We start from the raw sequence: 13,864 nt of genomic DNA on the forward strand, positions 1-13,864 counted from the left end.
ATTTGAGGTCAGGAGTTCAAGAACATGGCCAACATGGTGAAACCCTGTCTCTACTAAAAATACAAAAATTAGCCAGGTGGTAGTGGCGTGGACCTGTAATTCCAGCTACTAGGGAGTCTGAGGCTGGAGAATCGCTTGAGCTTAGGAGGCGGAGGTTGCCGTGAGCTGAGATTGTGCCACTGCACTCCAGCCTGGGTGACATAGTGAGAAAAAAAAAAGTAGCATTATATATTAGTTGTAGGCATAAATGTGAGAACCAAAAAATTATCAGTGCTTAAAGTATGGGATGACAGATTCAGCAGTTCTGATTTTAAACAATATTGAGGCCATCAGATCCTTTCTCTCACAAATATCAACCATTTGTGGAGTGACCCTATGCTTAGTAGTGTTTCAGAAAGCTCCTGACAACTGTAGGAGTTGGGTTGAACTTTAATGAAGAAAAGCTAACTGAAAATGGAATATCATCTTTGTCCAAAGTAGATACAGACAGTATGACTGTAGATTTCCTAGATGATTAAAGCTAGAAGAGATCAAATAGGGCCTCTTAACCTGGATTTTATTATGTTTTGGGTGAAATTTATGCAAAAGTTGAGGCTTAAGTGCATGCACTGTTATAAGGAAAGGAGTAATGTGTTTCATCACCTAACCAACAGGGTACCTGACACAAGAGTTAACAACCAGTTAAAGCCCAATCTCTTTTTAACAGAAAACTGAGGCACAGCAAAAATGCAACTTGATAAGTCACACATAAATACAATGGCCGAGTCAAAGACTGAAATCCACACATCCAGAACATTATCCAGTGTTCTTCTGCTGCATGGCAGTGCCTCCTGAGTGCTCAAATAAAAGCCTCTTTAATGTGGGATTGTAACGAGCAGGCAAAGCATGCTCTTCAATGGCAAGACAAAGCTTGCTGACTCCAAGAATTTGTTTTCCTCAGTAAATATTACCAATAACTTAAACGTTTATAAGATTCATCTCATGGATTCTTGGGGATATGCATGGAATCAGATGAAAAAGTATCTGCACCCCCTAAAAGGCGGTGACAATTTTGCAGCATCTTTATGTCTTGTGTATGCCACGATCTCACCACAATCTCAGGGTTTAGAGGGCATCTTTATGATTCACATCTTACAAATGAGATAACTGAAGCTCAAAAAACTTGAATGACTTGCTTACAAGTCTCATCATCTGAAGATAAAACTAGTTGTAAAATGAAGGTTTTTCGACTCCCCGTCCTTTGATCTGTAGCCCATGGCTTTGAACTTCCAAAGTGCTCCTCTCTGGATAAGAAAAATGCAGCTGTAGATATGGGGATATAAAATGATTTGATGGCAGTCAAATAAATAGTAGATGAGCCAGGACTCAAACTCCTGTTTCCTAAATTATCTCTAACCGCTAATAGTAAAAAGTTTGTGTTTATATTGTTGTTGTTTGTTAAGTAATAAAAATCTCACCTAGCGGAGAAGAAGGGTGCCGCAGGGAAACAAGACCTGTACTAGGGAAACAGGGACCTGGGGTCTCTGGCTGCGTCACTTGTTGACTGTGTGAGACCTTTGACGAGTCACTTAACAGCTGGGCCTGGATTTGCTTTGGGAAATGGGACAGGTGACCTCAACATTCTACACTCTTTCAATAGGAAAGGCTTTTTTGATTCTTCTGTGTGTGTATCATCACCCACGTGATAATGTGGCAGAATTTGCATTCTGGTGCCCTATCTGCAGTCAAACAAACACAATGGACATGTGAGATATTTTTGAGAGAATGAAGTGAATTTTGAAAGCCATTTTTATTAAGTTAAAAGTAGCAAACTATGAAGGCGACAACAGTCTAATTTCTTTAACTCAGGAGTCTTTATGAGTTAATTCCCTTGCAACTTAGTTCAAGAATAGTGTACCGTAGGCTACTAAAATTTTAAAATTTGATAGCTCTTTACTTCCAATTCCAACATTCTTTGAGTTTTAGTGGGTTTTTTCTTCCCCAGATATGTGGTTGGGCACATACTGTTTTCTAGGATTTGTCATGTATACATTCATTCTCTTTGATGGGAGAAGCTAGAAGCAGATGTAGTTTACTTTCATGGAATAAATGTCATAAAAATTCATCATTTCTGTGAGATCAGGAAGAATATGTTTAGGTTGAACTACTGCTATTAAAGTGTTCTGATCATAAGTCAAACCTGCTCTTAACAGGAGAAAAACAAGTCTACTTTAGAGGCTTAAACATATTTCAAGTCCTTTTTTAAAAAATCAATGGTGAATTGTTAGTGTTGCCTTCTAAAACTTCTCTTCATGCCTTGATTTTTACTACATATTTTTGAAGCCATAACAACTGCAGATACGCAGTGATAAGATGAACAAAGTGTTTCAAACCAAAGAAACACAGGCTAGTACAAACAGCCAGATGTCAGTGAGGGTTTCCTGGTGTCATGGGTCAAGAGTCATTAACATATTGCGGTTATGGAAATTTATGGAAAAACAAAGAAAATAAAAACAAATGTTTCCTTTTACACTAATTCCCTGTGCTGTAAAGTTTAGGTGTTGCCTGATCAGTTGTTCTATGGGATTCTTCTTTGGCCGTTTTAGGTACAGACAGTGCAAAGGTGGCATGCCTAGTGAGCTTGGATGTGTCAAACAGCTGTAAGAACATCTCTCCAACCTTCTCTGTATAAAGGAGGAATGTGGTGTTTATTGAGGAATAGGCAACCCTTACATTTGAATAAAAGATGCCATATAGTGAGTCCATTACTCATTTTCATATTCTTCCTTTTTACTTCTCTCGGTATGCTGTGTTTTACTTTAGTAAATTAAACTATTGCATCAATTATTCTTCCCAGTTACCCTGTTTGGTAGCACTCTCTTAACATTCTTAAAGTTAACTGTAGCCTCTTTAATAATCCACTTCCAGAGCCTGTTCTCACCCTGCTTGACTCTTACCTAGTCTGACATTCCCAATACCCTCTATTCTGTGACTTCGTGCCTGTTCTTCTAGGATGTTTTTCTCTCTCGGTTGTCCTCCCATATCTCTGACTGCTCTTTCTTGATATCCTTGATGGTTTTAGTTGTCGTTCTACCTATCCCATATAGTTAATATTTCCCAGACACCTAGCCTTACCCATCTTCTCTTTTATTTTCCTGTTGTCTCATTCACTCCTATGGTTTCAGCAGCCAATTAGGAGACTCCAATGACTATCAAATCTAAGATCCTGGTCTTGACCTGAATTCCAGGCTTTCCTGATCTCCAGAATTTTGTCTCCAAGTGAATCCTAAATAGCTCCACTGAAATAAACTGAAGGCTTCTCAAACTCCACAGGTCCCAAATCGAATTCATTGTCTCCCTCACTGTGGAAGGCAGTCTCCTGGGTGGCCCCCAATGGCACCCATTTCCTGGTATGAAGCAGAGAATGAGTCTGAGTAGTGGGCAGCTTATAATGCTTTATTACATTCTTTGTATTTGTTCAGGATAATGCTTGTCTGTTTTAGATTACAACTGTTTCAAGCTCAACAATCATATTTTAATTTGTTCTTAATGGTCACCTTGTCCTTAGATGTGCCTAAAAATGTTAATGAGGATAATTTTTTGTTGTGTTTAGGAAACTCTTGAGTTTTTAAAAACATTTCTCCATCTTAAAAACAGACCTCTAATGGCCAGGCACAATGGCTCCCAACTGTAATCCCAGCACTTTGGGAGGCCAAAGTGGGAGGATTGCTTGAGCCCAGGAGTTGAAGGCCAGCCTGGGCAACATAGTGAGACTTCATCTCTAAAAAACATTCAAAAAATTAGCCAGGCATGGTGGCATGAGCACCTGCAGTCCCAGCTGTTGAGGTTGGGGTCGCAATGAGCCCTGGTTGCACCACTGCACTCTTCAGCCTGGGTGACAGTGAGAACCTGTCTCAAAAAAAAAAAAAAAAAAGGACCCTCCATTTAAGAAACAAGTAAAATACAATATTTATATTTAATTTTGAATTTCTCTCAAGTCATCAGTATCTATGCTGCTGTGCTGCTGCTTCCTCAGTCTCTGCACAACTGTCTCATTAGGGCCGTCACACTGGCCCACATCAAGGAACTGGAGAAAACCTGTATTTTTAAAATGCACAATCTGATTTTTCCTTCTCATTACAGACAGAAACTAGAGCAGAAATAATACTTATCACCTGCAAACTGATTTCTTCTCTAGGTATCAATGAGTTCCTAAATCTCTCGGTGCAGTTTCTCCTTTCATAAAATGAGGATAATAGTGCCAAATTTGTTGGTTTGTGTAAAGGATTAATTAGGTCACAACTAATGATAAAGATAGCCTTGCAACTTTTAAATAAAGGTGTTATTTATAGAATTTTCCACTTAGCGCAAGAAAGGAGAATAGTCTAGACTTCACAATTGTAAAATTGACTTGTCTCCTTTGCAATTAATAACTAATTTGTGAATGAAATTTGGAGATGCAAATTAAGTTAAACCATAGTTTGAAACCTAGCTAATTTGTTTGTTTCCTTCATTTAATCCTCCTTCCTCCTTGCCCTCTAAATAACACCTACAAAAGACACCTCAACCGTTAATCATGGGGTTCTTTAAGGTTTCTTTAGGCTAGGCACGGTGGCTCATGCCTGTAATCCCAGCACTTTGGGAGGCTGAGGCAGGTGGATCACCTGAGGTCAGGAGTTTGAACAGCCTGGCCAACATGGTGAAGCCTTGTCTCTACTGAAAATACAAAAATTAGCCAGGCGTGGTGGCGTGTACCTGTAATTCCAGTTACTTAAGAGGCTGAGGCAGGAGAATTGGTTGAACTCAGGAGACAGAGGTTGCAGTGAGCCAAGATCACACCACTGCACTCCAGCCTGGGCAAGAGTGAGACTCTGTCTCAAAAAAAAAAAAAAAAAAAAAAAAAGGTTATCATGTATCTATAACTAACTTTGCTCTTGGTGGAGCTCTCTAGGAAAATGACTTTGAATTCTCAAAATTCCTCTACTCCAGCTTGAATCTTTTTTTTTTTTTTTTTTTTTTTTTGAGACGGAGTCTCGCTCTGTTGCCCAGGCTGGAGTGCAGTGGCGGGATCTCAGCTCACTGTAAGCTCCGCCTCCTGGGTTTAGGCCATTCTCCTGCCTCAGCCTGCGGAGTAGCTGGGACTACAGGTGTCCGCCACCTCGCCCGGCTAGTTTTTTTTTGTATTTTTTAGTAGAGACAGAGTTTCACCGTGTTAGCCAGGATGGTCTCGATCTCCTGACCTCGTGATCCGCCCATCTCGGCCTCCCAAAGTGCTAGGATTACAGGCTTGAGCCACCGCGCCCGGCCTCCAGCTTGAATCTTGTATACTCTCTTTGGTCTGTTATTTGTTGCTGCCTGCAGGACAGCCCTACTCACATATACCAACGACCCCCAAACTGAACTGACACAAAGTATTACTGAGCACCAAACTCCCTTTCTTTCCTAAATTCTGTTTTGGAAAGTGATGCTACTATTCTTTCAACTAGGGTCACAACCATTAATTCTTTTTCTCCAATTGGTCGATATGTTCCTTTCTCATGAGCTGGACAATTAATCTGTCATCAAGTCCTGCCACTTCGTCATCAAGTCCTGCCACTTCATCATCAACAATTTCTGTCTTCCTTTATTAGATGTGAGTGTCCCTCAAGGGCAGTTCCTGACACTGTGCCTGGGCATTTTTAAGCAGGTGGCTTAACAAATGCTTGCTGAATGAATGAACTATTGAATAATTGCATATCCTTCACCCTTTTTCCCCTTGGTCTTTATTGTCACTGCTCAAGTTTGACCACCTGAAGACTGAACAACCGCAATAGCTTCCTAGTCACTGCCTCCACATAACATAGCCAGAATTAAGCCCTTTGGGGGCATCTTGGAACAGCTTATAAACCTTAAAATATTAGCTGAGCATGGTAGCGCACACCGATAGTCCCAGCCATTCAGGAGGCTGAGGTGAGAGGATTGCTTGGGCCCAGGAGGCAGAGGTTACAGTGAGCCAACATTGCACCACTACACTCGAGCCTGGGCAAGAGAACAATACCCTGTCTCAAAAAACGAAAACAAACAAAACAACTTCTAATTGTTTCCCAGATTGAATGAGAACTTTGTATGAGTTTCGAAGGATTTCCTTCAGTAGGCACTCTTTTCTAGATGTTTTATATCTAATTAAACTTTTATTTGAATTTTCTGCTTTAGTCCATTACATTTTCCAGTGGTATTGGAATGTGTCTTTTCTGCTTCCCAACCTGGGCCTTTCAGACATGCTAATCCCAAAGCCATGCAATGCCCTTTCAGTTCTCCGCTTCAGTAGCTGCCTTCAGAATGGCTTGATGTTTACTTCCTTTGGGAAGCCTCTGCTGCAGTCTAGCCACCACTAACAGCCAGCTGATCAGTACTCACATAAGGCCTAGTTCTTTCTACATGTGTGTATTCAAGCTTTATCTATGTTTTTAAAAGTGTTTACCATGTAAAATGTCTACACATAGTACAGGCCACTCAGTTCAAAGGATATTTGACAGGATCGGGTGCTCATGGACAAGTGACCGGCCCAAGTTCCTACTACTAGTTGTGGACTATTATCTCTTGAGACGTCTGTTTTCTCATCTGCGAAATGGGGGTGATAAGTACCTCCTGGAGTTGCAGAGGATTACATTGTAAAGCAGTTGGCCCAGTGCTAGAAATGGTGGATTTGTTATATAGCACTACCTACCAGATTAAGAATATAAGCCTGAGTTTTAAATGTTTCGCTTTGCAAGGCAGAACTAGATCCTGTCTTTTAAATAAGGAATCACAGAAAAAGTGACTTCACTTATAAGCCAGCTGTCACATACCTGTGACATGAAATGGAAAAGTCTTGAAAAATGGAATCCTCTCTTCTCACTTTTAAATATTAAAATATATAAAGTTGTTCTTCTTTGAATAAATTATATAACCTGTAATTAATTTCCCCTTTAATGTTAATTTTTAAAGTGGAAATTGCCTTTTATTATCCTAAGAATTGCAATTAAGTACCTGGCTGTATCTGCGATGTCCCTATCTCAGTATACAAATTTTTCTGTTGCCTTCTCATCAGTAAAAATCAGAAAGATGTGGTCCAACTTGAAAGTTAGCCAATATATGCAAAAGAAACTCACAAAAGAAAAGTCAATATATGAGCATTTTCTGATGATGGAAACATTGGTTGAACTCAGAAAGAAAATGAATGACCTAGTCCATTTTAACTGCTGATGAAAAACATGCTTACATGATGTTGTCAGGGATCTGGGGATGGAAAATACATATTTTTTTGGGGGGGGGGAATAATGAAGACGATGAGACTCTGAAGAGCCTACAGTGTAAGAACATGCTACCAAAAAAATCACTTTGTCTTTTGGGAAGGATAATAGCAGGGTATGGTGGGTGCTAGACCACAGACGCTTGGTTTAACAGTACAGCTAAAGATGATAGGTAGTCTCAGAAAATTATAAAATGTCTCTGCTGAAACAGTTACCAGTAAGATTCCACCTACGTGTGCACTACTTAACTAGCTTCCTACATACTGCAGCCTAAGTGACCTGCCAATATAGGGTGTCTGTGACAGTTACAAGAGAATGGCCATGCTTGCTTGGGATTATGTGTGGGTGTTGAACATGGCACTTTAAAAAACAAATTTATGAGGTGCAAACTTTTAATGCAAAGATGACTCACAAGGTTTCAGAATGTGTACATATGAAGCACATTCTAATTTATATCGTCACTAGTGCTCACCCACAGGAAAACTGGGCTACGTTGATTACCAAATTGTTTGGATTAACAGTAAATTCATAAAATTTGTCACTCTTAATAAGTGAGAAAAATTATTGGGTTCATGATTTTAATGTATGTGGCACTACCATCTTGAACCAATGTGATGTACTTAATCTACATTTTGCAACATTATGTTTTGATGGCAACATTCAACTATCACTACTTCTCAGAGACTGTGAAGAAGCCGATTCTTTTAATAAGTTAGAATGGAAAACTTAAATAGAATTGTGTAATAAAGCAAACATTTCAATAGAAACTTCTAAAACTTAAAACTGTATTTGGGTGGATTTCTCAGTTTACATAAATGTAGAATAGTGCTCTGTGCAGAGGAAGTTTTTAAAACATTTTACTGAAAGTTATTCTTTATTAAGATATTTAATAACTAAATTGACTAGAGTGCACTCAATACAAAGTCAACAAAAATTAGGAGAGGTAATTTCCCACTTTAGTGTCTTAACTTGATTGTGGTAATCAGTATACAATGTACTTGTATAAAAAAACCATCACACTGTATACTTTAATATCTTTGTGTCAAATATTTTAAAATTAAAAGAATAAAATGAAAAAATAATGGTAACTAAGGATTTCAAATGGATGTTAAAATAAGAGCTGATTACTATTTTATGTGAGTCTGATGTTCCTTGAGGGTTTTATCCCAATTGCAAAAAAACAAAACAAAACAAAACAAAAAAACCAAAAAACTCATTAAACATTCCTTTAAGATGAAGTGCTAGAAGCTAGACCTTTAACATTATTGAAGCAATACTTTGAAAGTAAATCACTTAGCAGTCAGAAAAACAATTTGGAAATTGTGACCAAATAGTCAAACATAGCTGGGAGACCTAGAATTCAACAGGACATCTTTTTAACACTTAAGAATTGTGTGACCTAACGGATGGGAAGACTATAGAAGAATAAGGCGTAATTCACCAACTTTGTAAACAGAACCAGTTCACAGTTCCCTTAAAAGTGATTAAGATTTGCTAAACTTAGAAAGTAAAGATTTGTAAGCTGAACTTAACCTTAAGCACAATACATTTTTGCATTCTAACTCTAATAAGTTGATTATGAACTTAAAAAATAAATTTCTGATTAGGTTTTTCTGCACAAAAAATAAAAAACACCTTTGAGGTGACCACAAAAGAAAGTTATAGGTCAGCAGAAACAGATGCCAAAAGATGTTTGTTTTTGTTTTTGAGATGGAGACTTGCACTGTCGCCCAGGCTGGAGTGCGGTGGCGTGATCTTGGCTCACTCCAAGCTCCGCCTCCCAGGTTTACACCATTCTCCTGCCTCACCCTCCTGAGTAGTTGGGAGTACAGGCGCCTGCCACCACGCCTGGCTTATTTTTTTGTTTTCTTTTTTTTAGTAGAGACGGGGGTTTCACCGTTAGCCAGGATGATCTCGATCTCCTGACCTCATGATCCACCCACCTTGGCCTCCCAAAGATGTTTTAAAGGTTTAACTGTTGCATACTCAATAAGAAAAATCCTAGCTCCAGTATTTTGCTTTTGATCACTTCTACGTGAAATAAAAATTGTCTTACTGGATCACTAGGGACATAGTTAACAGTAAGGTTTTTGATATTAAATTGTATTTACAATAAAAATGTCAGGACATTGGATCATTCTTTTATTAACTTTGGAGGTCTGCTTACAAATTTCATTTACGAGGACACCCACAGATAACAAGCGTGCATTCCCTGAAACACCACCCATGCACAGCTGGACCATATGGTGGCTTTTAGTAAAAGAACAACTACCGTATTTGGTCATTCAAGCTGTTACAAACATACAAGGTTTGTTCAATTCTAACTTCAGCTACTTACTAATTGAATTCACTTCCTAAAAGAGGCAGACATTCTGGCTTCATCAGGTTGGTTAATATCTTGGTTTTCTTTTGAAGACTCGATGTAGTATATTAAGTGAAGTCACAAGCAAAATGGGCATTGTGTTAGTAATACTTAACCATTTGAGACCCAAGTGGGCAGACCTTAGGAAATTCCCTGCATACTTATTTAGCTTTTAAGTCTTAAATAGTGTCAACTATAGTTGTAAAGGTACACGAGGTGCTAGTAGTATCATAATTACCAAATCCTAAAGCTTTTACCCAAGTGGTTTCACTAATTAAGGACAGATGAAAAGCACCTTTCCCCGCTACCTTTTGACAGATTCAATAGATCGTCAAAGGAAATATTACCCAGGCAAGCAGATCTGCCATGCAGTTTCAAAATAAAAGTACCGTAATTTAACCAAAAAAAAAAAAAAAAAAAAAAAAAAAAAAGGCAGCCTCAAAGTGAAATGTACTGCCACTATGGCTTTTTATCAAATTCCACCTCTAAATGTTTTTAGTCCTGGCCGATCTCTTCTGAATCTCACTCACTGAAAGTGCTTTCTCTCACCTGTGAAGTGCCCGCTACCATGATGTCCGCCTAATACAGAATGCACTTTAATGCCAGCTCCTCATCCCAATATGTAAGGCACTGAAATTTTTATTTTTATGTGAGTGGTATTAGTTCCCATCCAACTAGGTTTTGGGCAAGGATCATGTATTTCATCTGGGGCCTTTACCTCTTCCCTGGCACCTAGCACAGTGCTTGGCACATTGATGATCTTCATTATTCTACAGAACTCATCAATACTTGTTGAAAGGCTCTTTCTGGTTCTTTACTACAGGTTAGCTCTATTTCATATAATTAGCCCATAATACTGAACCCAAATCACATTAATATTTTACAAATATGTCTTATAGATGTTAAATCCTAATGTTCCTCCTTTTATTCATAGTTAGAAATGGCGGAGTTTTAAAAATGTCTTCATAAACTTCTCATAAATGAGAACAATATAAATTGACCTCTCTCTGCCAGACCAGTCTACTGAGAACCTCTTTACCAAATGACTTCTTAGAAATGACGGTAGCTGACAATACTTAGTTCCAACTTAAGACATAAGTTCTTGTCCCCTAATACTGAAACCCAGCTTAAATAAGCAGATAAGCGAGGCAGAGTGGGTTAATATTAGTCACTGTGGAAAACTGCTATGTAGAAAATGCTATAAACATAAATGTGTGAGGCACAGAAAATCTTTATTGCCACAGGAAGCAAGTGCACTCGTCCCATCTCACCAACAGCTTGAAGAGTCACAAAAACGTGGACATCGCACAATAAAGTGTAAGAGACTCGGGGAGAAATGGTCCCTTGGACTATATTGGCTGTAATACTGAGGTAACCAATTGACCTTGTTCAGTGAAAATACCTCTAACAAAATGAAAAAATCAACTAGTTATAACTTCCAATTCACATATACAATTCAAATAAAAATATATATTATTTGCTTTAATGTATAGCAAGTTTAATACATTAGTGTTTACAAAATAAAAACTGTATTCTACTGAAATTTTTCTTGTGCTTCCACCTTATCACTAAGCTTAAAAGACCAGAAACATAAGATAGTTAAGGAAACTTATTATGAATTTAAAGATGCAATGTGTGGGTCCACAACGAATGGATAAATATTGGAAGTTGGAAGATTACTGCATCTTTTAAAATTGTGGCTTATGAAAATCTACAAACTTGACTGTAAGACACAATTTAAAAAAAAACAAAAAGTTTCAAAATAGATTAGAATACAGGAAACGTTTCATGAAACTACTGAGATACTAACCAGTGCTATGGCTAATATTAAAAACTGAACAGTCTATTGAAATCGTACTCATACTATTTCTACACACAGTGAACAATACAACCACAATAATCAACCTCAAGCTAGCAACAAAGTTGCAAGGTCCATAAAAAGCTTCTTCAGTGAGCAAAACACTATGATACAATTAAAACATTTAGGAAGGGGAAAAAAGCCTTTTAACAGTATAAAAGTTGTTTACTGGTGTTTCCTACTGTAAAGTACTTCTACAAATTAAAATGAAGAAGCAATTTATATATGTGACAGTGATCTGAGACTACAGTGCAGACATTTCATCTAACATTTGGCTGACAAATTTTAGTGTAACAGATTATGACTTAATATTTTTTACAGTTATGATCTAGAGCAGAACTAAAAACAAAAAAACACATACTCTCTTACACTCAAAGAGTCAATACACTCTTCTCAGCAATATCTGGGTTTAGATGCATCTGTAGGAAGTAGGTAAAGCTGTCAGTTATCTTCTCTTAAACCAACAGAAAAAACGTATATTGGCAGATGTATGTTTTTTTACCATTATGAATTCCAATGTGAAATTCTTGTAAGTATGCAAGTATATTATTAACATGTAAGCATACTCCCATATATATGCATATGGTCCATTAATTAAATTGGGGGAACTAAAAACATACTGTCAAATTAAAATAAATTTTAAGAAAAAACTGCATTCATAAATCTCAAAGGTGTAGAAAAATGAAATTGTAAAATAAATAATGAATATAGCTGTCAACTAAACTTCCATAGAAATATGCCTACAGATGTGGATGCAGTGATTGTCCACACTTGTGATGGCTGGGTGGGAAGACATTCCCTGGTGAAAGCATCTAGTCTCTCTGACTTCTCTACATAGAGAAGACTTTCTGGATATAAAATAGTACTTAATCTGTTACAGCCTTTGTTAACAGTCGCCATCTTTATAACATGTAGGGTTAACTTACTATGTCTTAATCTATTTAACACATTCTGAAATATCAATGTTTAAGTCAAAGGTTTTATACATGGGTCCACTTATTTCAAGTTCTCTGTCCACGTAATAGCTTCCTATCTTTGAAACATCTCAAATAGTTATTAATACAATCTAGGTCAACTAGTTTAAGAGATATTTTCTACTCTATTGCTCATCTTTTTAACTTTCCTCCACTCAAGTATTTATTGTGTAAACGTGCATTGATAACCAGATGTTATATGAGTGAATGCTAAACATTTCCTGTTAAACAAAATCAGTTTTATCAAATATTAAATCCACAATATTTTCCTTGGCTTAAACTGAGTATTTGCTTTCTATTTTTCCATAATCATTGCAATCTTGCCAATAACTACATCACTTAAGCTTTCTTTTTCACAACTGCAGGCAAAGATTTTAAACTCTGACATATATTTACGTTAAACACACAAAGTAGACAACAAAATTTCAAGTAAAATAAACTGTATCCACATCTATTGGACCAAACAGGTCTCAACATCTAGATTTTACTTCTATAAATTACACAAATACATCGTACATTCTTAAATAATGAATGCTTACAATATTGATTTGTAAGCCTTTCCATATAAAATGACTTAACACAGGAATGTGAATGAATCAATATTACTATTATAGATTGCAACACTCTTTTGATTTTGTCTTTTGTGGCTGTTGTTTTATCTTCCCAGTTTCCACAGACTACCGTACCAGTCCTTTTGCTTTGGCTATGAAATCTGTTTGAGCTGAATGAGGCAACACTGGTTATTAAGGCTTATTTCTATGATGGAGTATTATCCTTAAATCTGATGCCATTTCCAGAAAACGGTGAGAGAAATCACAGCTATCTTGAATCTTCAGGCTCTGTTTTGATGACTTTCTTTTCTAAGGTAAAAGCTGAGTGAGGGTAGTCTTTTAAAATCCCAAGGCTCTCTACATAAAAATGGAAACAAAGTGAGTTGATATTTTAAATCAATGGACTACAAAAATCAAACAAAGTTTTAAAACAAACCCCCACACTCCATACCAAAGAGTATCAACTATTCATGATTCTGCAATTCCATATAAAATTTCTGTTCATAGAGCTATTAAGAGCTTGGATTCTGGATTTAAATTTCAACTCTGCTAATTACTAGGTGTATACATCTCTGGGCAAGTTATACACCTCTTTAAGCCTTACTGTCTTCATCTATAAAATAGGAATAGTATCTACATAAAGTGGCATGAAAGTTAAATAATGAAATGCACATAAAACATTTAGCATACAGAACATATTAATTTTTATTTAATGCTTGATCCAACATGATAAATATATAAAAGGAAACTGATTATTCATATGTAACTGTTACTGGTTAAATATTTACCATCAATGAAGGAATCAGACTGAAAAATATCTTCATAACCTTGGAACTATTTTTTAAAGTTCTTCTGACAATGACATATTA

At 37.0% G+C, this 13,864-nt stretch overlaps 1 protein-coding gene across 5 annotated transcripts in view; it reads right to left on the reverse strand.

The window, feature by feature from the left end:
• Positions 1 to 10,825: 10,825 nt before the first annotated feature.
• Positions 10,826 to 13,864, reverse strand: part of NAB1 (NGFI-A binding protein 1) — a 41,190-nt gene continuing 38,151 nt past the window's right edge. For all 5 annotated transcript variants that reach the window (XM_030916523.1, XM_010379755.2, XM_030916521.1 and 2 more), the window contains one exon: positions 10,826 to 13,352. In XM_030916523.1, the coding sequence (XP_030772383.1) occupies positions 13,264 to 13,352 (89 nt within the window). In that variant the 3' untranslated portion in view covers positions 10,826 to 13,263. The remainder of the gene's footprint in view (positions 13,353 to 13,864) is intronic.

Source organism: Rhinopithecus roxellana, chromosome 14 (genome assembly GCF_007565055.1).
Source record: "Rhinopithecus roxellana isolate Shanxi Qingling chromosome 14, ASM756505v1, whole genome shotgun sequence".
Lineage (NCBI taxonomy): Eukaryota > Metazoa > Chordata > Mammalia > Primates > Cercopithecidae > Rhinopithecus > Rhinopithecus roxellana.